The following is a 14861-nucleotide window of genomic DNA, read 5'->3' on the forward strand; positions in this document are numbered from 1 at the left end:
TTAGAACAAGATGATTGTATAATTGTTGGCGACAATGAATTGAAAAAATACATCACTATTTATTACAAAGGCCTTTTCGGGCAACCACATGACAATAACCTCTCCCTCGTGGATTATGAGATATAAACAATACTCCCTCCGTATAGGATTTAGGAAGAGAGCTTAAAGAACAATTTAACATATTGGCTAGATTTCCTCTCTCTTGTTGTGAACCTCCAAAAACAAACACCTCACTTTTATGAAAAATTATCTTAAGACTAGTTAACCATTCAAAGCAATATAGAATTGAGATTCCTAATAGATTGGATAGAGCCATCACGTGGCAGACCTCTCTCGAGCACAGCCGGTAGAACCTCGCGTGGTGGACCTCTCCCTCGCATAGCCGATGGGATCTCGCGCCATCGCAGAGCTCGCTCGCCGCCGGCAGGAGCTCGCGTGCGGGACATAGGGGCGGAGTGGTAGGGCAGCTAGCAGGTCCGAGGCCGAGACAGGCGCCGATCGCTCCTGCGCCGCCATCGCGGCTTGCGCAATGCCAGGGCAGGCGCGGCCGCTCGTCTGCTGCCGTCGAGGCTATGGACGTCGTGGCCCTGGTGGGCGGCGAGGACGCGGCGACACAGGGGCGGGGTTGGCTTGGGGCTCCGGCGCCGACGTGGCTTCGTTCTGGGCTCGCCTCGCTCGCGACCGTGTGGTGTGGTTTCTGCAGTCTGCAGAGAGGATCCTTCGATGAGTCAAAGAAACACAGTGATTGATTGGCTAGTTTGTTTTTATTATTTTTTTACCAGCACACCAGCAGAAGTCTTGCATAGCAAAGGATGGTTTTATGATACCATGTCCTATACTATAAAAACTATGTCCTTGTGGTTTCTTGCATTGAGGGCACTTCCAATGCATGAAACTTTTAGTAGTTTCTATAGCATAGCATAGGACATCGTACTGAGAAACCATCCTTCCCAGTGCAAGATTTCAAACAATGATTGATGGACCAATTATTGCATAAGATATCAAATTTGATACTATGTCTTTCTGGTCTTATTAATTATAATCCCATGTATCAAAACATGATCCTCTCCTAGGTTGCAACTTTGAAGGTGTTAGATTTGACCACGCTTGTTGGATCTTATATATGGTTGCTTGTTCCCATTTGTCGATATTAATGTGATGCCTGGACTTTCTTGCTAGGAAAGTGAGCAAAGTTTTGAGCTTAGGTAGGGATGTGGAAAGAAAGAGCACATGCTGAGATGGCGAGGCTCAGAGCATAGCAGGGAAAGAAGTATAGATGGCCAAGTGGACCAAGCACGATGGGCCAACACAGGCATGACACAGGCTTTATAATGCCATAGCTGGGACAAGCATGAGCTTGGACCATAATGGACATCGCACCTTTAGGAGATTGAACAATAGATTTTTACATTGACACATCACCACATGCGTTCCCATAATGACACATACCACTAAAAAATAACACATTAATCTTGGAAAAAACATTAAAAAATTAAGCATCTATGTGAAAACAAGGAGTAAGATCAGAGCGGAGCTCGATTAGTTCGCACATATGTAGATAATTTCTATGTAAAATTAGAAAGTTGCTTTAAATTATTTTTCATAATAAGATAAATGGTTAATTTAGTTGTAGATGTGGGAGCTTTTTTATTTCTATAAACAACGGAGTGGGTAATTTCTATGTAAATTTATCGGCCTTAAATTATTTCTTCATAATGTTGTGCGTGGGTAACTTAGTAAACATAGGATTTGATTTAATTAAATTATTTATGGTGGCTGGCATCACTGCATAAGTATGAAGGTGGAAGCTCCAAAGGAGAACATGGCAAGTGCCACTAGTGGGTTTCATCAATACTGTATTCCTTGTCGTAATGAATATGATAACTAGCCATTTTTATTTTTACGGTAAAAATATATAGATCAATCCTCATGTTTGTTGAGGAAAGGACGCTGACATTGAACCGTTGTAACCATAAGAGATGTAAGAGGACGACGATGGATGCAAAACTTCAATTCGGATCGTGGCGATGGTACACGATGATGAATCTAAAACCGTAATGACTAGTGCGAATCTCGACAATGCTAACACAACAACTCAAGTGTTCATTCTGACTCCAAACTTGGAGTCTCATCAATCAAGCCGACTACATATTGGTGCCTGGTGGAGAGGGCTTGTTACCATGCATGCATTGTCACCATCCCTCACGAGGGGGGGGGGGGCAGTGGCCCCCACCCCAAACAAAATGATTTATCTAAAATACATATAAAGGTTTTTTAAACATATAATTATATATATATTATCACATTAAAAAATACAATCATATTTGTTCGACTCCTTTAATCAAAATCGCTGGTTCCATCACTACACACAGCTAGCTTACGCCAGGCCACCGGCAGAGCCATGTGAAGGAGTAGGATACGTTGCAGCCGCCTCCTCGGTCAGGCTTGATGACTCGACACTCCACAGTGTGGGCTCGGTCTGAACGGAGCTGCAGAATCGGCAACGCCAAACACGAGGCGCAGCCGCCCGACATTATTGGTGCTGGTGCCCGCTGGAGCTAGAGGACATGTACCACACGTGCATCGTCACCATCCCTCACAGCTAGCACCATGTCAAGGAGCTGAAAGCATGCAAAGCTTTGAGTTCGTGGCTTTCCCGGTCCACATGCACAATGTGTGGTGTGTACATGTAGGAACATGGTACGGTACCACGTTCCTCGTCCCGGGATTAGTTCATGGTTTAAGGTGATGTTATTTCATTAGTTTGTACCGACGCTATGTTCATTGTGTGCGGAAAGTCTAAAACATGTTGTCAAACAACTTTTGTAGAACAGACTTAGTTCTACTCCTGATGCTATGAAAAAACCATGAAGGTTTGGGGCTTTGTGAGATGCCAGGAGGAGAAACGTTAAATGGTAATGCTGCTTTCTGTTCTCTTGCAGAAGATCTCTGCATTTACTGAAGCTGTAGAAGTTCAAACAAAAGGAGTGTATACTGTATAGTCCTATGGAGCGCTCCTAATCACATAGTGACAAGATGATGCCTTTGTTAAGTCAAAATCTATTGTATCTAATGTCAAGCTTAGGCAGTTGGATGATGATGTGATATGCCTGAGCCACTGGGATCAAAGGAGAGGGTAGAGCTTAGCATGATAGATGAAAGGTTCAGCATGTGGACTGAGCACAAATAAGCAAAAAAAAAAAAAAATCCTTTTGTTGTTGGACAACGTGGACAAGTAGGCTAGTAGGGGAAAAAATGACCCAACACTCTATCCAAGTTCTAGACTCAAACATTTGCCTGGTGCAAAGCTCACATTTGCCTTGGCTAACAGAAATTGCTATGGTCGGTCTGGTAATCGCACAGGTTTCACCTACATGGTTATGCAGACTTGACAAGACAGCTTACCAAAAAATAATTATTTACTTTAATTTCTCGTGCTTACTCTAATGAAATACTATAGCAAAAAATAATTGTCTTAAATGATCTTAATACAAATAATTTATCTCAATATGCAAACTATAATATTGTACAGTCATCTTTTTTAGATAATACAAAATCAATTGACTTTAGCTAGCGTTCTCATGCACAAGCATCCAACCAAACACGTTTTTTTCAAACTTACCTGGCTTAAGCCTGTTTGCTTGGCTGATAAGTTAAAAGTACTGTTCAATAATTTATTAAGAGAGATAAATACTATTTAATAACTTACAGATTCCGCCGATAATCATCAACTCTCACACAACAATTTTTACTGGATAACTCACCCAGTACACCAACAAAAACAGGCCTAAATCGTGGAGCCCGTGATGACCTTTGTGCACCCGGCCTCAAGTCGCGAGCGCTGGTACTCCTTCCTCCACATGGCTGTGGGCTGGTCTGGTGCCGCCTGTGAGCAATGCAGTGTCCTCGCCCGTCGTCGATGGGTGGGTGCAGACGTGCAGTGCAGCGACGAAGATGGACCAAACCACGAACGAGGCTGTACCAGTCCTGACCGTCGTCGCCGGCCGGGGCCCGGGCCGTGTCCACACCAAGCGGCCGGTCGTCGTAGGTGATGATGAAAATATCGATCGTGATCCATGCAGAGCGCAGTCAGCATGCTGATGCATCAGTCCACCACCACCACCACTTGTCGTCTGTGGACGGCGCAGAGTTTTCTTGGCCGGCCGCCCACGTCTGACACGGCCGGTACGGACGTACGGTGATGAGGCAGACGCCCACATACAGCGAGGCGGTCGACCTCGCCCGTCGTCCACGGCGTAGAAGCCGAACACGAATCTCATTCCGCGCGGTGTTTTTCTTTTTCTTTTCTTTTTCTGCATGACGCAAAAAGGTTTGCGTGTTTTGTGTATGAGGCAAAAAAACGTTTGTGTGTCTTTGTATTAAGGTAGAAGAAAAAGTTTAATACAATACGTCTTAGCAAAGCCTAGAAGGTTACAAGAGCTATGCATGGACGTTGAGCTGGCGTCATAAAATCTTTGGTGTTACATTGAGAATGGATCTACCCGAAAAGAGACGTCGGCTAGGACACATATGCCAGTGCAGCCGAGCGGCGACGGCGCCACTTGTGTGTACCCACGCCATTGTCCGGCGGGAACTGACGAAGCGTCTCCATCTGGTCGGGGTCACATCCGTAGATTTCTTCGTATGCCTTCATGGCTGACGTGGACGGAGTCGACATCCCGCTGCTTAGTCCTAGGCGCTTCAAGACAAGGCGCTCGCCTTGCTTAGCCACCGAGATGTGAGACAGGCTCTGCGTCGCTATCTGCCTTCTCCTCTTGGGGAGTGTAGGTGGTGCACATCTGTCGAGGGCTAAATCATCGCCGGATAGCTCTACGAACGGCGTCTGCCTCGCCTTCTTGACTCATGTAATGAAACTCTTGAGGCGACGACTATCGGCGGAGTCTGTTTGAGGGGAAGGAGCGTTATTGACAATGTTTGTGGCTGCCACTCCAACCAAGACTGAAGAATGGACCGAGATAACCAAGACCAAAGCACGATGTTTTTTCGATCACCATTTCGGTTCTGAGTCCATACTATTTGATCTTTTTACGGTAATTAGTTTGGTTATATACCTCGGGTAACAATACTAACCGAACATTTGGATTTTGTTGATATAATATTGTTGGGGATTCGCCCATGTCCCCTAGTTGCTTCGGAAGCGAAGGTTACCAGGACCTTCGGACGTTGACAGGCGAAGGTTTGGGGAAAAGCTAACGCTGAATCGGCTTAATTCTGTGAGACACAGGTACACGAGGACCAACTTGGCGTGGAGGACCCTAAAAGCCGTGCGTGAATCCTCCGGCCCTGAGGTGGCGGAGCACCTCGGAAGGCGGGCGCAGATCCTTCGGCTCCAGATTGGCGGAGAATCAAGAGCCACTGGCGGAAGAATGGCGAAGGTCCAGACCACGTCAGGGTTAGAACGTCGGCGCAATAATTTGTAAAATATTCTCGAGGGAGAATTACTCAAGTAGCCCTATAGGTCGCTGCCTAGAAGGCAGAATATACTAGCATATTCTACCACCATCACGGGGTGTTTTAGTGACAGGTTATGAGCGGAAACTGAGCCCTATATATATAAAGGGATTGTAAATGCTCATCAAAGGGGACAGTTGGAAGCAATTTATCAAAACTTTTACTATTCTAGGGTTCACGTCCCCGCCTCGTACCCCATGCGGTTGGGTCCCTATGGCACCGAGCGAGATATCCCAGCCAATCACTGTCGGCGAAGGTTGTGATCACTACCAACAAATATGTAGTGATGCAATATTCATTCTAGTAGGTTCATATTAACTATCACTCTTGTCACTTTGTTTAATCTATAGGTTATATTGTAATTTTTACCTTGGAATAGAAACGGTAGTGCTAATTGTGCTAAAAACTTATGCTATTTAGCGGTTGTTTTGTCTAGTCCAGTTAGTTTGGTCATAAACAAGACCAAACTTGTTTACTCCTGAGTTTTAAAACTCCGTTTTTAAATGACCGAACTTTCAAAATGCCCGAAATACTCCGAATCTCAGCGAATTTCGTCCAATTCGGTTAGGTCCGAAACGAATTTTATGATCCAATTTCCGAAAATTCACCGAATTCAGCCCGAAATTGAACCGAATTTTTCCGAATTTCGTCCATTTCGGTTAGGGCCGATTTTTTTTTCAAAATGAATGCCAAAACCTCGGCCGGAATCAGTTCATTTCGGTTAGACAATGCAACGCTATTAATAAATCCATGGGCCCGTGATGACATTTCTGCACGATCGAGCTCCGGACAGAGCAAGCACACCGATAATGCATGGCGGGTGGTGTCGTCACGAGCAGGCCGCAACGCTGCAGGAGTATCGTTCGTACTCCACATCCACATGGCTGGTGGGCAGCTGTGACGCCATGGTTCATGCATGTCGATCGTCTGGTGGTCGGCGAGGTCCCTGCTGGTCGGCGGGGAGCAGCAGGTGTCGTCGATGGGTGCAGCGACGAAGGTACGGTGGACCACACCACGGTCCTGCTGCCTGCTGGTGCTGTGTACTGTAGGGCACAAAGCTGTCATCACCGGTTCTCGCTGCAGCACCACGACGACGCTCCAGTTCTGTTCTGGTGGCCGTCGCCAGGGCCCGGCCCGTCCGCACCAAGCAGTCGTCGTCGTCGTACCATGTCGTCTGCGATCCACAGCGCACCACCACCACGCGACACTCATGCCGGGGGCGGGGCGGTACGGTGGTGAGCTAGACGCCCACAGCGAGGCGGTCGCCCCGTACGTCGTCCATGGCCGCATGGCGTAGAAGAAGCCGAGCGCTAATCTCACACGGCGCCGGCGTTCAGCATGGCGCGGTGTGTCCCGGCCCGTGTTAGCATGTGGCCGCCGCCGGCGAACTCAAGTCTGAACTCTCGACTCTCAGGGCATGGAATGGAGCATTTACACTAGCGGTTGGCTTAAGTCTGTGATAAACGTTTCCAAAGGCGGCCGAAAATCTCTGGCACCGCCCTATTTATACCACAGGCGCGTCGTAACTGGAACCGCGTGTGGTATAAAAAGGGACGCCAGCTATGAGCATGTTTCTACTAGTAGTTTTTGTAGGGCGTGGAACTGAATGTTTTTTTAGGAAAAAAAGAGGACACAAAAACGGAGGAGTAGCGTTTGGATCAAAGGATTGTCATGTTACCCTTCCTTATGGAACACTGTTGCAGGCTTTTCATTTCAAAAGGCCTCGTTTAGTTTGGGTCGGTAAAGCTTACCGTCCATCACATCGGATGTTTGGACACATGTATGGAGTACTAAATATAGATTATTTATGAAACTAAAAACACTACTGGAGAGTAATTTGAGAGACAAATCTTTTAAGTTTAATTAGTCTATGATTGAATACTAATTGTCAAATAAGACGAAACTACTACAACACATGTTAAACTTTAACACTCCGAATCAAACACCCTATAAAATCCAAGGTTTTCTTTTCCTTCACGAAGTACGTTAGCTACCTTATGCACGTCATTGTCCAATCTCTGCTGCTATGCACCTTGCACCCATTAAGCACTAAAGCTTGTATTATTATTTCTAAAATTTATCTGATTCTACCGTTTGGAGTTCTTACATTCCAAACACCTCTATCTACATCTTCCTATGTTTTTCTATTCCTCTGTTTTCCCATGATATTTACATTCTATTTCTATGTTTTTTTCCTTTTCTCTCTTTTGCAATCCTTGGCTCCAAACAGACCCTTGAGTTGTCGCGATCGAGCGACAGCTGACAAGAGCAACAAAAAAAAAGGCGTCCTGCTCCTTTAGTCCCCCACAAGGCTGGACGCTGGTGGCCCGGTTCTTTTTTTTTGAAAAGGTTTCCATTAATACATTCATCCACACAAATTGCTGGATATTAGCAGGTTTACAGACTTAGGTAAATAATGGCCCTGCCACAGCATAGAACCACTTTTACAATTTAAACCTATAGCTGCTAATGTATGAGCAACTTCATTACAAGCCCGAGGGCAGTGAGAGATAATACACTCATTAAAATCATATAAAATTCTAAATCTAATCTCTCTAAACATCGTTCCCAGAGGAGATCTATCAAAAAGTTGATTCTTAACAACGTTGACTACCACCTCGGCATCAGTTTCCAGGATGATGTGTTCCAAACCTAACACAGAAGCTTGCTCGAGACCCTTTATGCATGCCAACGTTTCTGCATGGTAAGCATTCATCAGATGATCAGCTGCACCTGCTCCTGCCATCACAACCTGCCATGCATATCAAGAATGCCCCATCACAGTTTATTTTGTAAGCATCTTCTGGGGGCACTTTCCATCTTTTGTTTTACAACGTGTTTGATTCTTGTATTAGACTGCTGGTGAGTTAGATTCCATACCATCATATGGTAATTCACTTCGTTAAAAACTTCTTGAGCATTGTTCCTCCGTTCACCTGCATTAGTCTTATTGCGCGCAGACCACCAGCACCACATGAGTAGAATTATTTTCTGCTTTATGTCACTGCGAAGTCTCCAGATTTTGGTAAGCATATCTTGTATTGTTCCTTATTTTAATAAATCCACCCTCACCTTTTCCAAGTTCAGAAGCAACCAACATAGTTTAATGTATTTGCATTTGAATAATAAATGGCCAATATCTTCATCAAATCTGTAGCACATAGGACATAGAGTATCCAATTTAATTCCCTTCCTTGCAATATTCCCTTTAACCTGCAGTGAATTATGTGCCATTTGCCATACAAAGACCTTCACCTTATTAGCCACATTTAACCTCCATATTTCCTTCCATTCAAAGTTATAGGAAGCAGTACAAGAAGTTGATGCATCAGCTCTGGTTTCTTTATCGCGGATTTCAATACCCAAGGCATAGGCAGATTTTACTGAAAAGACTCCCTTGGGGTCAGGGTGCCAGGCCAAAAATCCTCTGTATCTTCCACAATTGGGAGAGAGAGAATTAATCTTGCATCTTCCTCCCAAAATATGTCTTTAATCAACTGTTCATCCCAATAACCTGTTGCTGGATTAATTAATTCAATGACCTTTTGTAAGATAGAACCTCTTCGAGGTGTAATAATTCGCCTTATGCTATTACTCGAAATCCAAGGGTCATTCCAAATGCTGGCTGCAGAGTGGTGGCCCGGTTCTAGCGAGCCGTGAGAACGACGATGACGGTGGTGACGATGTGCTTCATGTCCTCTGCACAGCACCGCATCAATGGTGGCGAGTCTTAACCTCGCACCTGTAACAATTCTGTAATAATTATGATTTTTTTTCTTTCTCTCGTCTAATAAAAATCTAGCAAAGCTGTTGCCGCCTTTCGAAAAAAAACTACACCGAACCAACGGTGACGGAACCAGCGATTTTGATTAATGAGGGCCCAACAAATATAATTGTATTTTTTTAGTGTGATAAAATATATATAATTATATATTTGAGAACTTTTTCAAAAATATTATACTATTTCTTACCAAAATCATCATATTTTAACCAAAAATAAGTGAAATTAATATTTTTATGCTATAAATATCAATATTTATATAGACACTCCAAGTAGATTATTGTGCTTGGGGATGGGGAGGCACTGCCCCTACTAGCCCCCCCTGGTTCCACCACTGCGCACCAATGGCACGTCGTTATGTTGGTGGCTGGCGCCCCAGTTCAAATAAGTTAGATTCGTCAATTTCCCAGCGCCGGCGTGCTGCATCTACCGCCAAGAGACTCTTCACTTCGTCTTCAGATTCAGCAGTGTGTGCCATCGCCGTCGCTATTGCCACCATGTGAGGCCTTGTTTAGCTCCATTTTTTTTGCAAAATGGACACTGTAGCATTTTCGTTTGTATTTCACAAATATTATCCAATCATAAACTAATTAGGCTCAAAGGATTCGTCTAGCAAATTACAGGTAAGCTGTACAACTAGTTATTTCTTTTATTTATATTTAATCCTCTATGCATGTGCCACAAGATTCGATGTGACGAAGAATCTAAAAAACTTTACAAAATTTTTTTGAACTACACAAGGCGTATGAATTGAAGTTTGCACCCGTCGTCGTGCTCTTGTGGTTACAACGACTCAGTGCATGCGGGCTATCTGCCCGGGTTGGCGGGTTTGGACGAGCATCGTTTTGTTTAGTAAATTATTTACTCTTTTGCTGGTTTTTCTATTCTTGGTCTGATTTTCTCATTTTTGTAGGAACAAATCATTGATAACGATGGGAGAAAGGGGAAAAAATTACTCTCTCTTCCTATATTTTTCGGCCACTTTGTGTAAAATTAATTTGGATACGCATGAACTCCTACCTGTAATTAGGATTTTTTTTATGTAGCAAAGTCCATGCAAAGAACCTGCATTTGGCCTCAAGAACACATGAACATCTCCATTATCGAAAATACCATTGGAAAAACTATTATGTAATAATGACATGACGGTTCAAAACAAAATCAGTGAAACTATACAAAACATTGATTTCATATTGGGAATAAATACTTAGAATAATAGAGGATGAACTAACAATAGGTTGAGGTTTAAAAGGAAAACCAATAGCATAAAGAAGCACACAGCCATGCATATCACTCCCTCACACCATCCCAAAATGACTCAAGTTAGGTTTGTCGTAATTCAAACCATACTAAATTTTGACTAAATTTATAGAGAAGAGTATAAACATTTATGGTACCAGATATTATATAATTTTATAAATATATAAAAATTTTTATTCGGTATTATGAGCATGAGAAGTATAGTTATTTTGGGGGTGCACGTATGGCCGGACGTCGTAGCTGTTTGTGTGTGTGTGTGTTTTTTTTTTTTTATGAAGGAGTTGTGCCTTTGCGTTGATGCCTGGTTCTACGTTCCAAATGGGCCAAGCAGGCAAGAGATTTCACAGCCCAAGGTCCACGGCCCTGGATTAGTAAACTTGGGCTCGGCCCACTTTGTCAGCCCATCTGCACGAAGCCCAGCGCAGCCCAGCTCAGCCCAGGTATGACTGGTAGTCGTCCCCGTCCTCGAGCTCGAGGTCGTGGGTTGGTGGGGGCCAAGTAACGCGCAGCCTCGCTGTCGCCAGCCTTCCACGTTTTTTTCCCCCCCTTCTCCTTCTCCCCCGCCCGGGGAATCAAGACTCGACAGCTCCAGGTTGGCCATCGAACACCCATCGTCGCCAGCACGGAGGGGGGTGGGCAACTCACTGGACGCCGTGGTGGCGGACCGGCCACGACGCGTCCCCCAGCTGCACGACGAAAGGCGGGCCAGTTAATTGCTTGACTTGATCCTCTTCTTGGGCGGCGCGGCGTCCTGTGCCGTGCCGTGCTGCGTCCGCGACTCCGCGTGTGAAAGACTCGACCGGCATCCCTGATCCACATGGCCTACCGACGGAAGCAGGGCGCCGCCGCCGCCGATGATCGCCGGAGCTCCTATCCCCAGGCACGCACTCCTGCCTCTCCTCCTCCTTCTCCTTCTCTTCCCCGGCCTCCTGTCCTGCTGTGTGTGCCCCCGCTCCCGCTGGCTTGCTTGTAGTTGTGGCCTACCGTGCGGTTTCTTGGTTGCCGATCGAAATCTCTGAACAGAATTAGGATCAGGAAAAAAAACCAAAATTGCTTCGCCAATTGATTGCTGATTGCTTGGTTCCTCTGAAAGTCTTCCTCATTAGATAGATGTTGTACCAAATCATGACGCGTGTATACACCTTGAAGTCGGTGATCTGATACGCGCAATCGCTCTGTTCCTGACACAACACTAGATGGCATGGCATGGCATGGCATGGCAAGAGCTAGCTAGCTTCAGATCACCACAGTGAGTCCACAACACCCTCATGATCTGAATGATATGCTTTGGTTGGTTTGGCTGTGCAGGACTCTGCTTCGTCGCACGGCTACACATCGTTCAAGAGCATCGATGAGCCCAAGCTCGGGTTGTGGCAAACTTTGGCGAGCAAAGCCAAGGGAATCCTCGACGACGACGGGTTGGCGCATAAGTTTGAGGATTTGAGGAAAGAACGACCTCGTAGCAACACCACTACTGCGTCCAGCAAAGATCAGGTGAGACAGAAAAGTGTATCTGAATATCTGGACATACTGACTGACAGTCTCATAAGTGTACTTGTCGTGGATGACATTGTTTAGTTGTCTCTCTTTCTTCAGTAACGTCCCAAGTTGCCTTTCGGTTTGCAACTAATCCCATTTTTGTTTTGTAATTTTAGGCCCCTAATAACTCTCGCTGGTCATTTGAGAACCACTGGAAGGCTGGAGATGCCGCATCACGGATCAGACCTGAGGCTCTTTCTGCATCTGTCAACCAGCTTAGTGGAAAAATAAAAAATGCTTTCGAAGTAAGTAATAATGTGCTTTTACTATCTTTGTGCATCTCTGTTTTTTTCCTCTCCTTCAGTCATGGCATAAACTTCTGGAGCTATTTTCTAAACTGATCACCTGTTGCTTCCTTTGTTTAACAGGAAGGGCTCACAATTGTGGATAATAAGACTTCCAGTATCATTGAGGAAACAAAGAAAATTCAAATTAGAAGGAAACCTGCTGGTTCAAGTACTTATGTGCCGAATTCAGCAGTAGATACAAATACACTCAGCACTCCTAATCTTTCACTTCGTCAGCCTGAATCTGCTGCCCAGGAGACTGGACTGAAAGCTTCTCGCGACGTAAGGTGCCACATGCTTATATCTTGATGGCAAATAGGTTATTTACATCTTCTATGCAGAAAACCAGAATTTTCTTTGACATAGGAAAACCTTCAACGTTTAGTGGTCCTTATATTTGCATATCAACATCAAAATCTATGTTTTGCCATCTAATTAGCTTAGTAAGCTCTTTTCTCTTCTTACACTGAATTAGCTTAACTTTTCTTTCCCTAATAACATAAGACTATGGTGAGAATAAGAAATTTGTCCTTCTCGCTATCATTAGATGAATTCTTCAGATAAGTAAATGAATGATTCTTCTGTAGTACCTAGTGTCTACCCGGACTGATCCCTTTCTCTTCACCCCTATAAATTGTTTCAGGTTGCTAATGCAATGGCTGCTAAAGCAAAACTTCTACTCCGTGAACTGAAATCTGTTAAAGCAGATCTAGCTTTTGCAAAGCAGAGATGTGCTCAGCTAGAAGAAGAGAACAAGCTCTTGCGAGAAACAAAGCAGAAAGGGAGCAAAACTGAAGAAGATGATGACTTGGTATTTTTTTTTTCTGATCACTCTTATCTGTTATCATGTTGAATGTCTCTTGGTGAATTACATACATCTTGATTTTCAATTCATCAAGAATAGGTGATAGTTCGCCACCAAACTTATAAAGAATATTGCTACATGGGAATATTTTTGAACAATTGCATCAAAGGATCGAATTTACAGTACTATCCCCCTTCTGAAAAATCAGCATTACATAACTTTAGATTCATATGAAACAATATTATATGGTCATGAGAAGTTTGAGTCCAGTATCTCGTTTCATATTAACTATGAAAACTGTTGGTACTGTCACTTGTTGTTTGATAACATCTAAAGAGTATCACTGCATCCTCTGAAATGTGGTATATAAAACATATATGGTCTTGTACTTGTGAACCAGTGAGTGTAACCTTTTTTCTCCACATCTACTGAATAGTCCCTCTGAACTACCCATTGCTGAATCAGATTCGTGTGCAACTGGAGACATTGCTGGCTGAGAAATCGAGGCTGGCACAGGAAAATTCAACATATGCCCGTGAAAACCGCTTCTTGCGTGAGATAGTAGATTTTCATCAATTCACCACACAAGATGTTGTCTCGTTGAATGATGGCGATATGGAAGATAGTGAACCAGAAGAAGACAATGACATCATATGTGCTCAAAACGTGTTGCCTGTGATTGAAGAAAATTCAGTAGATGAAGAACACTCCCCTGTCCCCTCCAGGCCAGAATCTCCAATGGTCAACCCGGGAGATCCATCATCAACCAAATCCAGCAATTCTCATGATGCCTCAAAGCCAGATGCTGATGTATCTGATGTAGCATGATGCATGCGACTTTGGTGACTTAGCCATCTTGTTTGGGATTTCAGCTGGCATTGGTTGTGAGTTGCGTGCGTGTGCATAAAATTTTGTCCATTCTTTGTCCACACTGGTTTGTAGTTGGAAGTTGTAACATATTTACAGGTTTCTACCTTTGTATAGAGCACGTATAGTTTGTTTTTTTCCTCCATGGGGTGTTCTGATGGAAAACTAACTCATGTGCCCCGTGGGAGTTTATTGTGCATATGGTTTGGTTTGCATGTAATTACCTGTGAATTTGACTGTTATAGGCAAGAAAGAAATATTGAAGAGTGAGGTTGCATTGCATGTATCTTTTAGTTTTGGTGATCCGATACCTTCCTCTCATATAGATGAGTGTACATCTTCCGTGGTGTCCACCCAAAATAACACTTGGGTAGTGCTATACGCAAAGGGTTTAAAATCCATTCAACATCTTCTCCAACAATAGGATCCAAAAGAGAATCTTTTCTGCAAATGAGTTGCCAGGAGGAAGTATACTCATATTTGGGTTGTGTTTCTCAGACAACCCAAAATGGGTCTTCCGTATAGGTAATCTAAAGCCGATTTTGAGTCTACTGCTATCCATTTTGGGTTTAGATGCCCATATAGATCACTTGTTGGAGATAACCTTAGTCACCCATGCTGGTAATTTTAGCCCAACTTTTGTGATGCTGATCGAAAACACATGCACAAGCCCTAAACTCAGATTGGTGGATCCAGTGGTGGAGATGCTGTCAAAGATGGTCAGTGGTAGGCTGGGTAGGGGGAGCAAGGTCAAGTCTTGCACAACCATATCCCTCGTGAGGGGAGATCTGATGTGCAGGGAGGAAGAAAGAAGGGCTGTCGTCGTCGAATCAAGATCTAACACTCTAAA

The 14861-nt window shown here is 44.2% G+C and overlaps 1 protein-coding gene across 1 annotated transcript; it reads left to right on the forward strand.

The window, feature by feature from the left end:
- On the forward strand, nt 11033-14297 carry LOC8067163. Its single transcript, XM_021465920.1, has 6 exons — nt 11033-11393; nt 11822-12007; nt 12169-12297; nt 12421-12621; nt 12983-13150; nt 13610-14297. The coding sequence occupies exons 1-6, from the start codon at nt 11331-11333 to the stop codon at nt 13970-13972; spliced, it is 1110 nt and encodes a 369-aa protein (XP_021321595.1). The 5' UTR covers nt 11033-11330; the 3' UTR covers nt 13973-14297.

The sequence above is a fragment of the Sorghum bicolor genome, chromosome 8 (assembly GCF_000003195.3).
Source record: "Sorghum bicolor cultivar BTx623 chromosome 8, Sorghum_bicolor_NCBIv3, whole genome shotgun sequence".
NCBI classification, from domain to species: Eukaryota; Viridiplantae; Streptophyta; class Magnoliopsida; order Poales; family Poaceae; genus Sorghum; species Sorghum bicolor.

Bases quoted from the DNA above. Each gene is read 5' to 3' on its own strand.
- LOC8067163 (XM_021465920.1), top strand. From the start codon at position 11,331: ATGGCCTACCGACGGAAGCAGGGCGCCGCCGCCGCCGATGATCGCCGG. The intron at 12,008-12,168 runs GTGAGACAGAAA...TTGTAATTTTAG, and splicing joins CTGCGTCCAGCAAAGATCAG to GCCCCTAATAACTCTCGCTG. The intron at 12,298-12,420 runs GTAAGTAATAAT...TTTGTTTAACAG, and splicing joins AAATAAAAAATGCTTTCGAA to GAAGGGCTCACAATTGTGGA.